Source organism: Strigops habroptila, chromosome 6 (genome assembly GCF_004027225.2).
Source record: "Strigops habroptila isolate Jane chromosome 6, bStrHab1.2.pri, whole genome shotgun sequence".
NCBI classification, from domain to species: Eukaryota; Metazoa; Chordata; class Aves; order Psittaciformes; family Psittacidae; genus Strigops; species Strigops habroptila.
In genome coordinates, this window is record NC_044282.2 from 37,706,548 (window position 1) to 37,724,245 (window position 17,698).

Here is a 17,698-nt window from a genome sequence, read left to right on the forward strand (position 1 = left end):
AGGAGATACTGTGCTGTGGAATGGGTTTGCAGTTAGAACTCCTCTTGTGATTCTCTGTGCAGTAAGCGATTTAGCAGAATTGTGTATCATGCCTCAGTTTTCTCTTTTATGAGCAGAGTTGTTTGTGTATCAGACAGAGCTTTGTTACTGTTAGTTGGATTTTTGTGTATTTTTTCATGTCAAATCCATGGGTTTTGTTTGAACAAGACATTATCCTTTGGGATTACTCTCGTAGCATCTGATAGCAGTAGTCTCCACTGGGTAAGGGGGTGGTGCAGCAGGATCAGAAAGAGCTAATGCACAAAACACAAACTTACAGATGTAGTTTATGACTGCCTCTGCTCTAATCTGGAGCATGTGATATTTCTGTCCTCCATCAACAAAGTTTATACTTACAGTGCTAGCCATTAGCAACTATTACACTTTCTTTTTAGGTACGACTGATAGAAAGGGGCAAAAAGAGGGACATACAGGCTTCATTCTATTCCCAGCATGTACAGCTTAGGGTAAAGAAATGCTTGAGGAGTATAGGGAGCTGAGGGTGGTAACAAGCAGGTCACTAGTCAGGGCCCAGTCGCACAGTAGCTGAGTGAGGTGAGCAGGCTAGGCCTAGAGGTGGTAGCTGGGTTCAAGCAAGAGTCCAGGTCATTGGACAAGTTTATGGTGATAAGGGAGATCCAAGGTTAGAGCTGGGAGTGCAGATCAGTGAGTTGGGGTCAGGATTCAGTTCACTGACAGTAATCAAGATTGGCCGTGCAGCCCAGTGACAATCAGGTACGCCCATAGTGATGAAAGAGGTCCAAAGCCAACCTGTAAAGTATCCATGGGTCAAGGACTGAGCAATGTGACTGCTGTCTTTACACAGGAGTTATGGGGAAACAAAGAGGCAAGAATTCAGTTGATTGGATTGACGGGGCCCATGCCCTTCCTGAGCAGCAACACTTGGAGGCCAGAACTCTTAAGATATTCATAATGACTCCAGGAACATATGTTTAGACAGCAGGAATGAGCAGAGGTTTCTTAACCTTGCACTGAATACCACTCTTAAACCTCATCTTCCGTAGCTTTGGAAGACCTATTCTGAAGGATTTCCAAAGGGAATAGCAATATATAGATGGTATTTAGCTTTTTTAAATTTATAACTGTATGTCCATGAGTACTGTAGTTAAGAGCATGATTTGAATTTTCTAGTTTTGTGTAATAATATTATTCTTAACAGAGCAAAGTTTTCTTACGATCTCTGGAGCATTCTCTATTAATGTCATTTGTTACCTTTTGCACTGTCCATCAAAATTTTATTCGCTTGATAGAATTCTTTTTACAAAATACTAATTTCTATTTTCTAAATAAAAGTAATAGTTTTTTCTTATTATTTGTTCATTAACATTATTTGCACTTTATGACCTTGGTCTTTACCATTGAAGTCCTCTTTGTAAACAGGGTATGATCAAACAACTGGCCACTCAGCAGCATAAACATGTATAGTTTAGTTTAATTGCCCTGTATTTAAAACCATATTACTTCTGTTTTTATATGAATGACTTGTATTTTATTATAAACAGCCACGTAACAATTTAATAAGTGGACTAGCAGATTATATTAGAATTTAGGAATTAATGGAAATGATAGTAGAAATGTTAGTGCTATTACTTTATAATAAAAATCTTTCCAATGAATTCTCAGTCAGTTCAGATAATCTCCTTTTATATGTAAATCACTACGCTTTCATGAACTCTCAAAAGCCCTCTAATAAAAGTTGTAAGCGCATTCAAATTTAATGAGAAGAGGTGGACTAAAGTAATACCTGTAGGTTTAATCCCCATTATAAGAGACACGTAGACATACTAGAATAGATCCAGCAAAGGGCCATGAAGATAATTGATTAGCAGACTGGGGCATCTGACATATGAGAAGGTGCTGAGAGAACTGAGACTGTTTAGCTTGGAGAAAAGAAGGCTCAGAGGGATCTTATCAATGTGTACAAATACCTAGTGGGGTGAATAAAGAAGAGAAAGTCAATGAACAGAACAAAAGGCAATGGGCACAAACTAAAGTGCAATAAATTCCATTTAAGGATCAGAAAAGTATTTTTTTACTATGAGGATGGTCAACACTGGAACAGGTTGCCCAGGAGTTTCCACCCTTGGAGGTACTCAAGACCCAACTGGACATGGTTCTGGGCAACCTGCTTTAGTTGATCTTCCTCTGAGCTGGAGTGGTTAAACTAGATGATCTCCAGAGGTCCCTTTGGCTTCAACGATTATTTAGTTTGTTCCAGAGAAGTTAACTCTGCATTTAACTAATTTAATTCTGTAATGATTTACTTGGATTTTATATTTTGCCTTCCTATGGACGATCTCAAGTTGACTGAATTCTTTTTGAAGCAGAAAGCCCAAAACTAGACATAGAATTTCTACTCATTAAGTGGCAGGCTACTGTTTTACCTATGACATCCCTGTTTATAGCCTTTTTTTTTTTTTTTTTTGGCTTGAGAGCAGGATTTTATAGACTCATATTCACTTTGTTATTCACTTTATTGTCCCAGTCCTTTTCTACAGAACTATTTAGTCAGGTACTCTCTATCTACTATCTTACAAAAACCTGGTTTTGGAGGGTCAAAATTGTGAAAATGGAGAAATAAGTATAATGAAATCTGTGAAAGATGGCATGCAAAAATTTTCTAAGTAGTCAATTGGCATCAGATAAAGTAAGGATAGTCCTAAGTGTTGTATTATGTTTTGCTTTTTGTTGAAATTAATCAGATTTATTTCTCTAGTATGTCAATGGAATTTTGCATTCTAGTCCTGCTATCTAAAGCACTTGCAACTGCTTTGATTTTGATATTTTTATGTTATAATTCAGTTCATGAATATGCAATGCTTTCAAAATTTACTGAATGAAAGCTTCTCAAGGGCTCATGAGTTTTTTGCTAGTCATGGCCTGTTACTAGGTACTGTTCTCCCAGTGGTCATGTCATCAGCATACGGCAGAAATTCTAGGATGAATACTCAGTTTGTTTTTACTGAGGGATATTTACCAGGTGTGTCTCACTGTTTTCTGAATATCTAGTATTTATAATTCATAAGTGATTCTTCTCCTTTTTCCCCCTAGTTGACTTGGGAATGAATATGTTTCATGTCTGCCTTCGAGTAGTGTGAACTATATAAACAAGTCTCTGCAATATCACTTTAATCATTATTTGATTATGTACTAAGATTTTAATTTCTTCCTGTTTATTTCCTCTGTGACTTGTAAAGTTTAGAGACATCTATGTGTTCAGAAAATTGACTACTGTTTTCCTTTTTGTCCTTCCAGCAATTGTATTATTTATCTCAGAGCCTTCACCCACTTTTTGGACATTTGTCCATGTCACTGCACATATACACATGGAGTTATGATGCCACCTCCCTGCTGATCCTTGTTTAGAACTACTCTCTTGAGTAATTTGTGCAAGATGGACCTATCTTTGTTCAGTTGTCCTCTGTGCCAGAACACCACCTTGTGGAAAAGGAAAGCAGAGCTTCGTCTTTGGTTGGTTAGAAAGACTGAAAAGACCTGAACCCCCAGGTTCTTCTCCCTTACTTTTGGGTCCTTTCAGTTACTTTTGAGCGGCTCTGGGTAATATTTGCCAGTGCTATTAGTGGCCAAATGAATGAGCTGCATGGAATAAAAATCAGAAGGCTGAAGATACCTCAGCACCTTTACTAGAAGTAGTGAAGCAGTGACAGAGCTTAAAAAAGTATATTTATTTAATTTGATTACAGTTATGGTTATGTTAAGAAGATTATATTGCTTTAATTAAGGATTACTAGGATTTCTATAGTAAACTTGAATTTTAAGCTATTTATAGCTCAGAGAAAGTGTTTCCCTACAGAAATTTGGCATTTGGTGTCTCAAGCTGAGTGGTATGGTTTTCCTTTTTCTAATTTTCTTAAAAAGACTCTTTGGCTGAATTCTGTTTTGAAGGAGGCAGTTTTTTGTGATTTTATATGCTTTTTGTTCTCCCTTGGCAAGGCTTGATACATGGAAAAAACAAATTTTCCAGGCTCTTAGTCTTTTATGTCAACTATTTCCTTTTTGATATTTCAAACATTATACTTTGGTAGTCATTGCTTTTTAACAGAGCTACTATATAATTCAATAAGCAGATACCGCTAAGTATCTACCATACTACATTTTATTCTTTGTTACATGAAAATAATTTATGTAATACAATTTAGTAAAGTTTTTTTTCTGAAACAAAATTATTTACCCAACATGTAATGTAAGTACTTGTGTATTTCTGTAAGGTTCACCTTTTTTGGAATCTCTTAAAATATAGCAACTATTTTTTGCTTTTCTATTTATTTCTGTTTCTTATTTGTAGACCATTTAATGCCATGCTTGAAGGTGTTTAAATTCTCTAAGTTAGTTTCACTGGTGGTTCTGTAAATCCTTCCTTTTACGCTAGGGGATGATGCACATTTGGAATCCTCTAGTTAGAATTTGGAGAACTTGATCACTCGGTTCATGAAGCCCAAGCCTTGGTTAAAGGTCTAATGCCATCCGGATAGTAAGCAGAGAAGTGTTTAAGTTCTGCATAAGTTCTTAAAGACTTCTGAATGCAGATGGCATCGAGCCTGGCACAGAATGTGACTGGTGGCTCAGGTGACTTCAGCTGTGTTTCAGCTGAATATTCTGTGGCAATATTCTGCAAATGTGGCACTGTGGTCAGAAGACCTCCCAAGAAAGCAGGGAGTTTCTTTTTTCTTCCCAACAACTTTATCAAGTATTTATCTCCGGTGTCTTGAAAGAGTGTCCTAACAGCTGATTACTGAGCATTTATAGGACAGATGAGATTAAGGTGAAGAGGTACTCCTTTACTCCTCTGATTCAGCTTGGGCCACAGAATAGAAAAATGCTAGAATCATCTTAGCAGAAGATGGTACATGTACTCTATAGTTTGTAATTTGTTTCTGAGTTTTATCCAGTGATTATACACTGTAAAATGCATGAATAGCACACAGGGGCCTGAGCCTAAGTGTTCTGCCTCTGTTTTACTTGTTATCTGAGCTTCATCAATGCAGCATGAGAGAAATTATTAGTTATGCTGGGGAGAAGGATGATCAAAACAGAGCAATCAATGTACTCTAGGTGAAACTAGATAAAATTCGATGCAAAGCAAGACTATTCTAGACTTAGAGCTTAGCGTCCGAACAAGATGTTTACTCTAAGTTGTTAGTTCATCTTGAAGAATGTAAGGATTTGTCTTGATTTTGTACTGTGGCCTCCTGTCCATAGTTCTCAGTGTTGTTTTCAAGAACAGTGAATTTAAGTTGAGACTGCTTAGCGGACAGGAAGACTAGAGAGAAAATGAGGAGGTGAGAGGCCTGGACTGTGGGTCAAAGAGATTGTATGCCTGTTAGATCACAGATGGAGAATAAGAATCAATACTTGAATGCCATTCTGCAATGTCCCTTCCAAACTTCTGTCCCCTATGAAATGCAAAGGCTGCAGACACCCCTGTGAATGGCTGTGTGAATGTGCTGTAGCTGTGTGAACTGTTCTGTAAAGACAGGTACAGATCTTTGATTACAGCAGAAGTTTTACCGCAGTAGGAACTGAATAGGATTTACAGGATTTGGCCTAGAAATTGAACATTTTTGCCACCAAAGTTTTATATATATTTTTCATGCTCTAAATTAAGCTTTGGTTCACATAACTTATTTTACCTTCTTCCCTCCCCCTGCACTTAGTCACAGTTTTACTCATAGTGCAGCTGTGGCATTTGTCTTGTAACAAGAAGGATCTGATAACCATGAAATAACCCAGATTTATGCCCGCAGTGCTGAAGCAGTGCCATATTTGTGAAAATAACTTCGGAGAAACAATATGCAGCAGATGTGAAGGTTTTACCTTCACATTTAAGTAGGTTTTATACTGTCAGCGAGTGTGGGCTTAGCACAGCCTGACAGAGTTTTAACTTACCACATGTTCCATGTGATCAAATAGATACTATACAGCTGTTTCCCATTCTTTCTACTCGGCTCAGATAAATACAAAGTAAATGCTTCGAAATACATTTACTGTATTTTGGCTAGTGCTGCAGAGAACTTACTTTTATCCATGGGCACCAAGAATGCAGGGAGAAACCAAAGGTGGTGCAGGAGTGCTCGTATTCTGCTACTGTGAGGAAAAATCAGCAGCTGTTTGGTTGAAAGAACCTTGATGATACTAGCCAGGGAGGGATGAAACATGGGTTTTTCATCTGTTTGTTGATGATGTGAGATTAGTGGCCATATGTATGCACTGCAGAAGTGACTTCTGATCTCTGGGCGAGCTGTGACTCTGCAGGCTGGAGCTGTCCCCCTGGGCTGACTGTCGTCCTTCCAGTGGTGTTTAACTCTCAGAGGAGGTGGTGGGTGCAGTGGGAGCAGCCATTCCATAGGCAGCTAAACTAATCGCAGCATGCGCTTTCAACACTGGAATGGAGACCTGTCTCCTTCTTTGGGCATGGACAGCTTGCCCTAGGCTGGCCATTTGATGTGCTTTTTAAGACATGAAGCTTTTGGGGGTCAATCTAAGCAACTACTCTCAACTGTATCAGGACTTAAAGGCCCAGGTTACGTGAACTGCCATACCTGTCAACTTAATTCAATAACAGAGCAGCTAAATAATAAAAAAGGAAGTTTCATTTCCCTTCACCAGCTTTTCTGCTTGTTTCTCCTTCCTCCTGCTCCAACTCCCTGTGCTCTCCTTAGCCCTTTGACCTTACTGCTGCCTTCCTTCCCTCCTGTCACTGCCAGCCTCCTGCCTTTCCAGAGCTGTTCTTACACCTGGGAAATTCTTCTTCTTTTCTACCCGGGGCCTTCCTTGTTCTCCTTTAAATCCTTCTTTAAAACCTTCATCCTCAGGTAGAGGATTTACTTTCATCTTTCATTAATAATCTCTTCAACATTTCTTGACTGCTCTGTTCTTTTTGGATTTATAGCCTAGTCTTGCAAATGTTTACAGACAAGTAACTGTTCAGTTAAATTGAGAACATTCAGGTAGAAGTTTGGAGGACTGGGTTGTTCATTGATAAGCTTTTTGAAATGGGAATATTTCTCACTCTGTAAAACACAGTGTTCGTTTATGATTCTATATACATTTTTATAATAAACATTTGTGGCCTCAGAGGAGCAGTGAAACATGCACATGGATAACTTTGGCTTTTAACTTTTATTCCCTAACTCAAGGTGCAGAACAGGTTCTCACAGATTTTTAAAGGCCGTGAGCAGACACTGTTGGCAATACGACTTTATACCCAGAATCATATGAGAAGACAGGTACAAGCTGTACCTTTGAACTTGGTGACCTTCATTGTTTTGTGTTTCAGAATTGATTTTTCTTTCAGGAATCTCAAGTATCTGGACTGCCTGAGTACATAAAGATTGTAGAAGTTGGGCCAAGGGATGGATTACAAAATGAAAAGGTAATTTTCATCTGTGTGGGGGTTTTTTTTTATGTGTGTGTGTGTGTTGTGACATGGATATCAGTGTTATTTTCGTTGTGTAAAACACGTACATGCTGCTAATCATGTTTCTTCTATTAGGTACTATAAATATATTTATTTCTTTTTATATTAATAACTGTTTTGTATATTAGAATAAAAGTATATTACTATGTAGCCAGGTGTTAAATCATATAATTTCTTTCTATACTTGGTTAACTAGCCTTTCTGTTACTCAACTGCCATATCTTATTCTGGAATTTGTCTTGTCAGTCAATAACATTGTGTCATGACATAATTGGTAAAGCAATGAAACACTGGCTATTTTCGTAATACGTGTTTGTGCTGGAAATGTTACAGTAGTAGGAATAGTACAATAGGTTTTGTCATGTTTCCTCCTGAACAGGCATGGAAAAAAAGAAGTTACTCTTTTGATTTTGATGTTATTTGCCTGAAGTGTGGTAGGGAAGCATGGAAGAAGATTAAAAGAGATTGTAAAATAGGGTACATGTATCAAAACAGTAATCTGTTTCCACAAACAGAAGGATATGTGGATAGGCTTGCATGTATTGGTGTGCTGATATCAAAGATGTTAGTAGTATGAAGAGAATGGAATTACTCTGTCTCAGCTCTGGAGCTTTTTTCCCTCCATTTTTCTCTGGTTGGACTATTCTGTGTTACTATTTCCTTTGTCGCTTTTTTGCTAGGCTGATGTTTGGTTACTAAGAATTAGTGAGGCCAGGTCTATAACCAGTTACAGTGGTTATAAAAGTGCTTCCTCATTCTTTTGTGGTGGACAAAGAAGGGAGTAGGATCATATATACTGCCTGATGCTTTCCTTATGCAGTAGCTTCCTACTGTCAGGAAACACTATAGGTATGGTATAATGTATGATTATAGTTCATTATTTTAAAAAATATTATTGTTTATGTACTAAGAACATTTCACTTAAAAAAGTTTTTTACTGAATGAAATACTCTACTATAGTCTGTCTCCATGTCCCTAGGTGATAGTCCCAACTGATATCAAAATTGAGTTAATCAACTGGCTTTCCAAAACAGGCCTGCCTGCAATAGAAGTGACCAGTTTTGTTTCATCCAAATGGGTGCCTCAGGTATGTAAAATCATCACCATTCAGAACTATTTCAATTTAGATTTAAATGCCATTACATGTAGTGGAGTTTTCCAGTGGTATAGCCTGTATAATTATACAAGAATCAGATACTGTTGTCAGACACGGCTTAGGCAGCTTTCAAGTTTTATGCTTTTATTTAGGTTGGCTGAAGTTGGGATAATTATTAAAAAGTAGTCAAAATTGAAGAAAAATCAGTAAGCTGTGCAGAAAGCTGCTTAAATCCCTAACTTAGCAGCAGCAAGAGCAGGTTGCTTCAGAAGAGAAGGAGAACTGGAAGCCAAGCATGATAACAAGGGAGCCAAGATTGTAGCCTTGTTGACTAAAGGGCAATCCAGCAGCCTGTGAGATCAGAGCAAATCCGGCGAGGGTAACCAGGGCAGCTAAGACTACACCCACTCAGGTGAGTTCACAGTGATGCAGCAGGTCCCAGGTTAAGCCAGGAGGTCAAGTCTGGTAGACATAGGACCCAGTCAATAAGGTACATGGCAAAGCATGGGCTTGGCTCTTGCTCTGCAGCTGCATTGTTTCTCAGGCAGGGAGGGAGCATGAGAGTGTCTCAGATAAAAGTTTCTGTGAAGCAACTTTTGCTGTGAAATCGAGTGAAAGGAGAGGGAAGGCCATGTTAAGACTCCTTAACAGAGCTGTTTTGGGGAGCCTTTGCTGATCCACTTCCCAGCTTTTCTCGATGAGCTCCAAGGCTGATTGAAGCTTCTCAAGTTGCTGTCTTATCAGTGAGCTGGCCTTGAGTGCAGGAGGCTAAACTCTGCAGAGGGGAGCACTCCTGGCCTGATCAACAGAAATGCTAGGAGTACAACTTGTCATGATTACTACATAGGGTGTATGTGTGTATACGTGCAAGGGACAGTAGTAAATGGGGAGTAAGAGAATTGGTCACAGGATGCTGCAAGGGGTTAAGAGGTGTAGGGATGATGGATCAATACAATAAATAAAGGGCAGCTGGGATAGAGGATACTGATTGTAGCTATAGTGAAAAAGATTTGAGAACATGAAGCAGTTGCGATGCAGAGTACTGAGTCTGAGTATCCAGCTGAAGGGCATTGAGGCTGATCTCTGTGCAACAGTCATGGTGGAAGGGACTTTTTGTGGAAGCAGTACCAGTTCAGAGGGCTAGAATCAGGGCAGGAAAACCTAGATGCTTGTGCAAACCATGTAAACTTTCCAGGATCCCCAGGCCTGGGGGTTGTGTGGACTATTGTGGAAGCTTGAGTCTGCCCTGAAACCAAACACCCATTTTGAATGTCTGCTGCACTTGCTACATTTCTGTGTATCTATCCACCATGCAGTCCTCCTTTTTGAGTTTGCTCATAAAAGGGCAATGACTTTTTTGCAATCAGTAATACAGAGAAAATACAATCAGTGATAATGTTGTACTGTGGAATGGAAGCAAAGAAGGTACTCGTGCATTTTATTTTGCTCTTTATCTCTGTAAACATTTAGTTATAACTAAGGAGTTGGAATGGTGGCACATCATTAATATAATTTAATGTTCCTACCTCTTTTCTACTCTTCCAAGAATAAATAGTCATTGATGTAAAAAAGAAAGGTAAAAAACATTTTGTTTTGTTTTTTTTTGTCTTTTTCCCTAAATGAAATTTCATTTTCCACATTTGAAAGTGTGTTTGGAAGATCTAAATCTGGGACTTTCATATATGTAGCAGTAGTTAGGCACGTTAGTTATTTTGCAGATCTAGCACTTTATCAGCCAGCCATACTAAGTTTTGATGAATCACGATAATTTTCACATTATTTTTCCAAAATTAATTTTTACACGTGGTACAATTCAGCAGAAATCCTAACCTTTCTGAGGTCAGCAGCAAAACTACATTGGCACTAGGATTGGCAGGTTTTCATTTGAGATTTAACACTTAGTCCTGAAGTATATACTATGTAGCTCCTGTTTGTGCAAACTTAATTATTCCCTGCAAGTAAGAAAATAAGTCAATACTTGTCTATATAATTTAAACTAATTTTCAAGAAATTACACACTTGTTTGCACAGAAACATTTAAGTACTTATATGTTTAGTAAGGACCACGCAAGTTATTTATAAAATAAAACATGAAATTAATTCAAGAAAATACTTTGATTTTTAACATTGTTTATTGAACATCTTTTGTCCAAATATATACAAAGTTTGTCTGTTTTAAACTGAGAATACATCATGGGCCTGGACTGTATTCTAGGCTTTCCTCTGGGAAAAACACTACAATCATGCTTTTTCTTATTCATCAGTTAGCAGAGCAAACTGTTCAGCACTCTGAGGGACTCCTTTGATTTATTTCAGCGTTCTTGGGGTCACTAGGGAAGTGTCTAAAGAAAGGATGATAGGAAAAGGGAAGAGCAACAATGCAGAATTTCTTTGGTGTCGATGTAGGGGCAATGATATTGTGTCCGTTAAAAGTGACTAGGCTAAGTTTTTCCAAGTGTCATCAAACTTTGGCAGTTACAGCAAGAGAGAGTAATGTAGGTTTTTAAATGTTAGAAGGAAAAGTCTAAAGCAAAGGTAGATTTCTTCCTTTCTAGTTTAATTATTTCCTTTTCCTGTGAGCCATTAGGAGTACCAAATTTAGCACAGGTTTGTCAGTTTTGGAAAAAAATGAACAATCCCTTCTTATCTTAATTTCATGTCTGAATACTTTATCTTAATGGCTTAATTTGTGTTTAAAATGTTTTTTATTTAAAAGATAAGATTGTGTTGCTTTGATAGGGAGTGCAGTCTCGACTTTGTCTTTGCTCCTTTTTTCTTTTCATAGGTCATGGGAATAGAATTCATGGTTATGTTTAGATCATTCATTCACTTATTTCTTTTTTTAGTATTTTAAAGCTCTTTTATGGTTTCCCATCCACTGTTTTTCTTGGCAGAGATTTTTTTACTGAAAAAAGCTAAAAAGAAAAAGTTCCACGGTAGCAAGGTGCCATATAAAACAGGATCCCACACCTATAATCTAAATTGCCAAAAATTATAAATACCTACCATTAGAAAGCTTATTTTTAAAGAAATTTGGAAAAGAAATATTTTATTACAATTTAAAATCTTATAACATGCAATATGTATTAAAATGGGAAAAATAGTAACGGGACAAATGTAATACATATAATATTATTTGGATCTGGCAGCTTTATACTGTGGCAGCTTCACACTGGTTGAAAAAGTGTCATTTTGGTTTTCTAGTGTATTTTAAGTCAGGCTATAATTTCAAAGTGTGGAATTGGTTCCAGCATTTACCGTTTAATTAATCATTTGGTGTCAAACATTATTCCCTGTCCTGCGAAATATAGACATTGTTTTTATTAAATTAAGGAGTGAAAAATTGTACATAAAAAACTAAGGTATTTACCAATGTGTTTTGTGAGGCTATCAGATATATTAGGTGGTCATACTGATTTAGTTTATGTAGAAGCCATTACAAAAAGTTGATTTGTGCCATCACTTGTTTCCTGATGAGAAATGAGTTGTGTCTGGCTGTAAGGCACTTTCATACCACACATCCACTTCCTTATAGATACATGTTGAGCTTACGTTTGAGGAGACATACATGCATTTTTCTGATATTTTTAATCTCTTCATTTTTGTAGTAGGAAACCAGTGACAGGAAGATGTCAGGTTGCCAGTAGTATTGTCACTTAATAATCTGGTATAATTTAATAACACATACTTAGAATAGGGGTACTGCAAAGCTATCAATAAAATACCCACTGAAAATAAGGGGTAATAAAAGCTTTGTAGTTCATATATCTTTTCACATGGTACCCCTCAAATGACTTTTCATCAGTGTGGAAAGAATCAGAAATCGAATTTAATATTGTTTGCTTGGAAGGTTTGCTTTTATGAGAGCTGATTTTAAAAGCTTTTAAAACACACTATTAATTTCTTTAAACTCAAAATCTGTAAGACATGAAGTAAGAGGGTTATGTTTTATCAACTATATTGTTTCCAGGCATTGCCACCATTAAAATAATACTAATTTTTCCTCCACTTCTTTCAAGAAAATGTGCTTGTCTAAATAATCTACAATTTATTACATGAATAAGACTTTGATCCATCTTCTTGATTAGTATATGAAGTTTATTTAATCTTGAGTGAGAAAAGTGCAAGAATATCTCCAAAAGGCAAAGTTTCTTTTGTGAGGGGAGACTAAAGAAAATAAATACTTGAATAAAGTAATGGTCTTCTTTTGAAAAAAAATTCTGAGTATGTTAAAATGTTACATGACACAGAGAACTGGATTTTGCCATATTTTTAAGGATAGATTTGTGATTAGTCTTTTCAAATATGCTGATTAGAGTGTTGAATAATTCAGGTTCACTTATGCTTGAGATTGTGAGGTCACATTTATCAGAGTGCTGACATTTTCAAGATTTAGATAATATTAAAATGTCAGTTATTTCATTAATTCCAGCTATTGAATCAATTGAGTTAAGTTTAAAGTTGCAATAACAGTTGATGATGAGCATAATCACAAGTCTGTCAATTTATGATGCAAATTACATTTTTACAGATACATGCAAAAAACCCACTGTAGAAATCTTAACCCCAATTCCATATTCATATAGAACTGGAAAGCTTGCAACTCAAATACTTGAAGGTTAAGAAATAAAAAAAGGAACGCTTGTAAAACATCCATTTAACCACTTCGCTGTTATAGTTTTTGTTTGAACTGTATACCTAGTGAAGGCAAAAGCACAGTCTAAGCCAATTTCTGCTTTGCTGTGTAATCTCAGAATTAACTCCTGATCAATACAAATCATTTGTATATTTTAGATGGCAGATCATAAAGAAGTAATGAGGGGCATTGAGCGGTATCCTGGAGTCCAGTATCCTGTCCTTACGCCTAATCTTCAAGGTTTTCATGCTGCTGTAAGTGCCTTCATAGATGTCCACAATTACCTCTTTCATGTTTCAGACACTTTCAGTTCTGTACTGTAAGTTAGCTATTTAATGTCATATAACCTGTCCTGTTAGAACTAAGTGTCCTGGGTTCAGCCACAGCAGTCATTTTTTCTCCTTCTTAGTACTGCCTGTGCAGTGCTGAGTTTTTGACTTTCAGCCTGGGAGCAACGCTGATAACACCGATGTTTTTAGTTGTTGCTAAGTAATGTTTACTCCTACCAAGGACTTTTGCAGTCTCATGCTCTGCCAGTGAGGAGGGGAAGCCGGGAGGAAGCAGAGACAGGACACCTGACCCAAACTGGCCAAAGGGGTATTCCATACCACAGTACGTCATACCCAGTATATAAACTGGGTGGAGATACCTGGAAGGCCCAGATCGCTGCTTGTATCCTCTCCCTTTGTTATTTCCCTTATCATTATTATTATTAGTGGTAGCCATAGTGGTTTTGTATTATACCTTAGTTACTGGACTGTTCTTATCTCAACCCGTGAGAGTTACATTCTTTTGATTCTCCTCCCCATCCCTCCAGGAGCAGGGGGAGAAAGAAGGGGGAGAGTGAGCGAGCGGCTGCGTGGTTCTAAGTTACCAGCTGGGCTTAAACCACGACACTAAGCTATAGCTTTTTTAATTAAAAACTCTCAGTTTTCAGTGTGAAAAATGGACAAAATCACGGATGTTCAGTTCTATATATTTTAATGGAAGTATTGATCAAGCAGTCTTTGCAAGTTCCTATAAATGATGCTTGTCTATAAAGAGAAAGACAGTTCCTTCTCCTTCTTTGATTTGTTAGCCCTAGAAATGTTTCTGAAGAGTGTCGTTTGTTGGAAAGTAGTGAAGAAGGAGGAAGGAGTCACTTAAATGAAAATACTTTGTAGGAATGTATTAGATTTCTTAAATTCTGCACTCCATTTTTGTAGGGATTGAAAGTTTAAATTGTTTCAGTTCATATAAAATAACTGTGCGAAATTATAGGCTCAAAGTGTTAGGAATTGCAAAAATGGAGCAGTTCAGTCTTCTTAAAACATACATACACACACATTGCTAGTCAAATCTTTACACTTTTTTGTTTTCTGAAAATTTTTCATGCTTCTATGCTTTTGTCTTGATATAGGACAAGCCATGTTTGCAAAGTATACTGCTTGATGGACATCTGTGATGTAGTCTATCAATCAGTTTCTATACTACATATGAAATCTCTCTTAGAACAAAATTCTGTACATAGGCAAGTTAACTATCAGTACTCAGATTGATAATGCCACAACTTTGCAATAGTAGTTTGTATGAGTTGAAGTAAATCTGCTATATCTCTATACTGTAGTTAGTTATATGATGAAAGGAAAACAAGGCAAACATAGTTGGAGGTGTTTGCTGAGTTCTTTCTTGCTGCTATTTTTTTTTTATTTCTATTTGAAAGGGTGTTTGTTTTTGTAAGTGTTGCTGAAGCTTGGACATTATTCCGCAGAAGCAGAGAGTACAGGGAAAAGTTCCATTCCTTTTCATAAAACGAGAATATTCTCACTAGAGAATGAGTATTAATGAATTGGCTATTCTCCTAAGGTTAAATATTTGCTTCTCCTATCATTTGGCTTTCAGCATTCTAGTTTGCCTCATGTTAGCTGATTTTGCTGAGTATGGAGTTAATGAGTAGCTCAGGCTAGTTGACTCTTCGGTGAAGTCACCACATTTACACATTTTCTAGACTGGTGTTTGCTCTGAGACTTTTTCTCGGCAGACTCTCACATACACATTTTCCGTATTGCTCATATTGACTATGACACCAAGAGCAATGGAGCCCTTGATCCTAGAGTTGGCTCTAACAAGGAAATCCCCGTTGGTTATTGTTGCTGCTCTAGGCACATAACGGGCAGAGAGCTTTCCTAAGCATGAGAATGACTTCCTGGCATTCATGAGGAACAGGTTTTGTACAGAGGATAAATATTTCATAGTTGTTATATGATCTTTTCCTTTTCTGAAAAATGAATACAAGTATCAATCATTGTTATTTTCATAGTTGGTTCATGTGATTTCCTTTTGTAATACCTTAATCATTTATCACCTTAAAAATATGTTTTCCTAATTGCTAAGAAAAGGAAGGAAATATACCATGGTGAATGAACTCAAAATTTGATTCAATCTAGTTTTATGCAATAGACTTAAAAAAAATTGGAATGAAATATATATTTTAGATATGGATGATGTACTTATAATGTACTTTCGAATTCTAGAATGTCTTACAGAATTAAGTGCTTAACATAATCTTTTAATGTAAAGTTATGATTCTGTTTTATTGAAATGTATTTTTCAGATTGCAGCAGGGGCCACAGAAGTCTCAGTATTTGGTGCAGCATCTGAATCATTTAGCAAAATGAATATTAATTGTTCAATTGAAGAAAGCATAGAAAAATTTGAAGATGTTGCTAAATCTGCAAGGAATATGAATATTCCAGTGCGTGGGTAAATATAAAGATTCTTAAGTAATACAGAGTAATTGGAATTGCTGTTACAGGAGGCTTTTGTACCAGTGGAAAAGTAATAATACCAATTTTTTACATTTTAGATGTATTGAAATAATAGTCTTTATTGTGGTTTTTTTTTGGTTTTTTGTTTGTTTTTCTTTTTTTTTTACAGTTGCATGTATTTAGTAATTTTTCTCTGTGTTTGGAAATTACTAATAGTGACTAGCTTTTTTTAGAAATTTAAATAAATAAGCTCTATGTATAAACATACCTGATTTATTATACAAATTCATTTTTATTTTTATCATCACTAATGACAGAATAACACTGTTGCCTGCACCTTAGAAAAATATCCTGCATACTTTTATTGTATTATTGATAATATATCACTTCATACACCATAGAATCAAGGTATAAATTTACTCCTAAGAAAAAAATATTCTTGATATAAGTTATTCTGAAAACCCCAGGTGTTGAAGTGTTTGGAGCCTCTAGTGCATGAAACTGGAATTGTCCAGTATTCATCTTTCTCTAGAGTACCTTCTTTTAAACTTGAAATAATCCTGAACGTTACTCATGCTTGAACATTCATTTTATGTCCATTTTCTTTTGCATTACACAGAGCTACTTACCTAAGATTATTTGTGAAGGTCCTTGTGAATTCAAAAGAGGCTTACATAGTTTGAAAGAGAAACTCAACAATGAGAGTCCTTAAGGATTACTAGTAATGAATACTTCATCATGATCAGAAAATATCTGGACTTGAAAATAGGTAGAGGTAGATATCTCAGAGACGAAGTCTGGGAATAAATACTGGGATCTCTCTTTCCTTCAGAAATAGGTAATCCTACTGCTCACTTTCTGCACAATAATGTGGTAGTTTGAGCATTTCCTTTGAGAGAGAGGTCTGACTTCTAGTTATACCTCAGCCTCAGACAATCACAGAGTAACAGAATGGTTTAGGTTGAGAGGGCCCTCTGGAGGTCATCTTGTCCAACCCAAGGATTTTAACACTCATCTGCAACTAAGGATAGTTCACAAATGCTTGGGTCCTTTTTCCCTAGCCTGGTTATAAGTTTCATATGGAAAATCACTGAATAGAAAAGTAAGGACTTTCACTGTATTAAGAAACAGTAACTTGTACCAGAGTTTGAATACTTTAGCTAGCTTCTAATCTGCCAGGTAGAGTCAAGGTTTGCCTCCCTGACCAACTTCTCTTATAAGAGGTTTGTTGTTTTAAAGGTCTCTGTCACCACTGTTTGCCGCATTTTTCTGGTACTAACTTCTGAGCTGAGAACATAACTATGGGTGTCAACAAATGGACTTTCCAACTGGTTCAGGACATGTAAACTGCAGGTGATAAAGAAACCTCTGTGGTGTACTCTAGGTTGATGTTGGAGTTTCCAATGTCGCCTTATCTTCTGTCCACTAGTTTTCACAGGTTTAGGAAAGTGTCAACCTTCTGGTTTTTTTTTTTTCCCACAGACTGTATGTCTAAAGCATTTGTAACACACCAGTGGCAGTTATTCTGGCACTTAAACACTGACGTGTTGGAAATGACTGTTCCCATTATAGCATTCTACAACATTCCCATATATTTATTGTCTATAATTTGATGAACTGGGTTGCAGGTGTTCTTCTGCACACAGCAGAAAAAAGTGAGAAAGCAGCAGTATGAGAAGGCATGTACAGAGAGGAAGAAGTAGGAGGCAGAAAATGGTCAA

At 36.8% G+C, this 17,698-nt stretch overlaps 1 protein-coding gene across 4 annotated transcripts in view; it reads left to right on the forward strand.

Moving 5' to 3' along the window:
• The window catches only part of HMGCLL1 (3-hydroxymethyl-3-methylglutaryl-CoA lyase like 1), an 82,853-nt gene that overhangs the window by 15,637 nt on the left and 49,518 nt on the right, over positions 1-17,698 (forward strand). For 3 of the 4 annotated variants that reach the window (XM_030490797.2, XM_030490795.2, XM_030490796.2), the window contains exons 2-5: positions 7,376-7,453; positions 8,478-8,585; positions 13,389-13,484; positions 15,824-15,972. In XM_030490797.2, coding sequence (XP_030346657.1) covers positions 13,389-13,484; positions 15,824-15,972 — 245 coding nt within the window. In that variant the 5' untranslated portion in view covers positions 7,376-7,453; positions 8,478-8,585. The remainder of the gene's footprint in view (positions 1-7,375; positions 7,454-8,477; positions 8,586-13,388; positions 13,485-15,823; positions 15,973-17,698) is intronic. The other variant, XM_030490798.2, reaches the window with a different exon arrangement.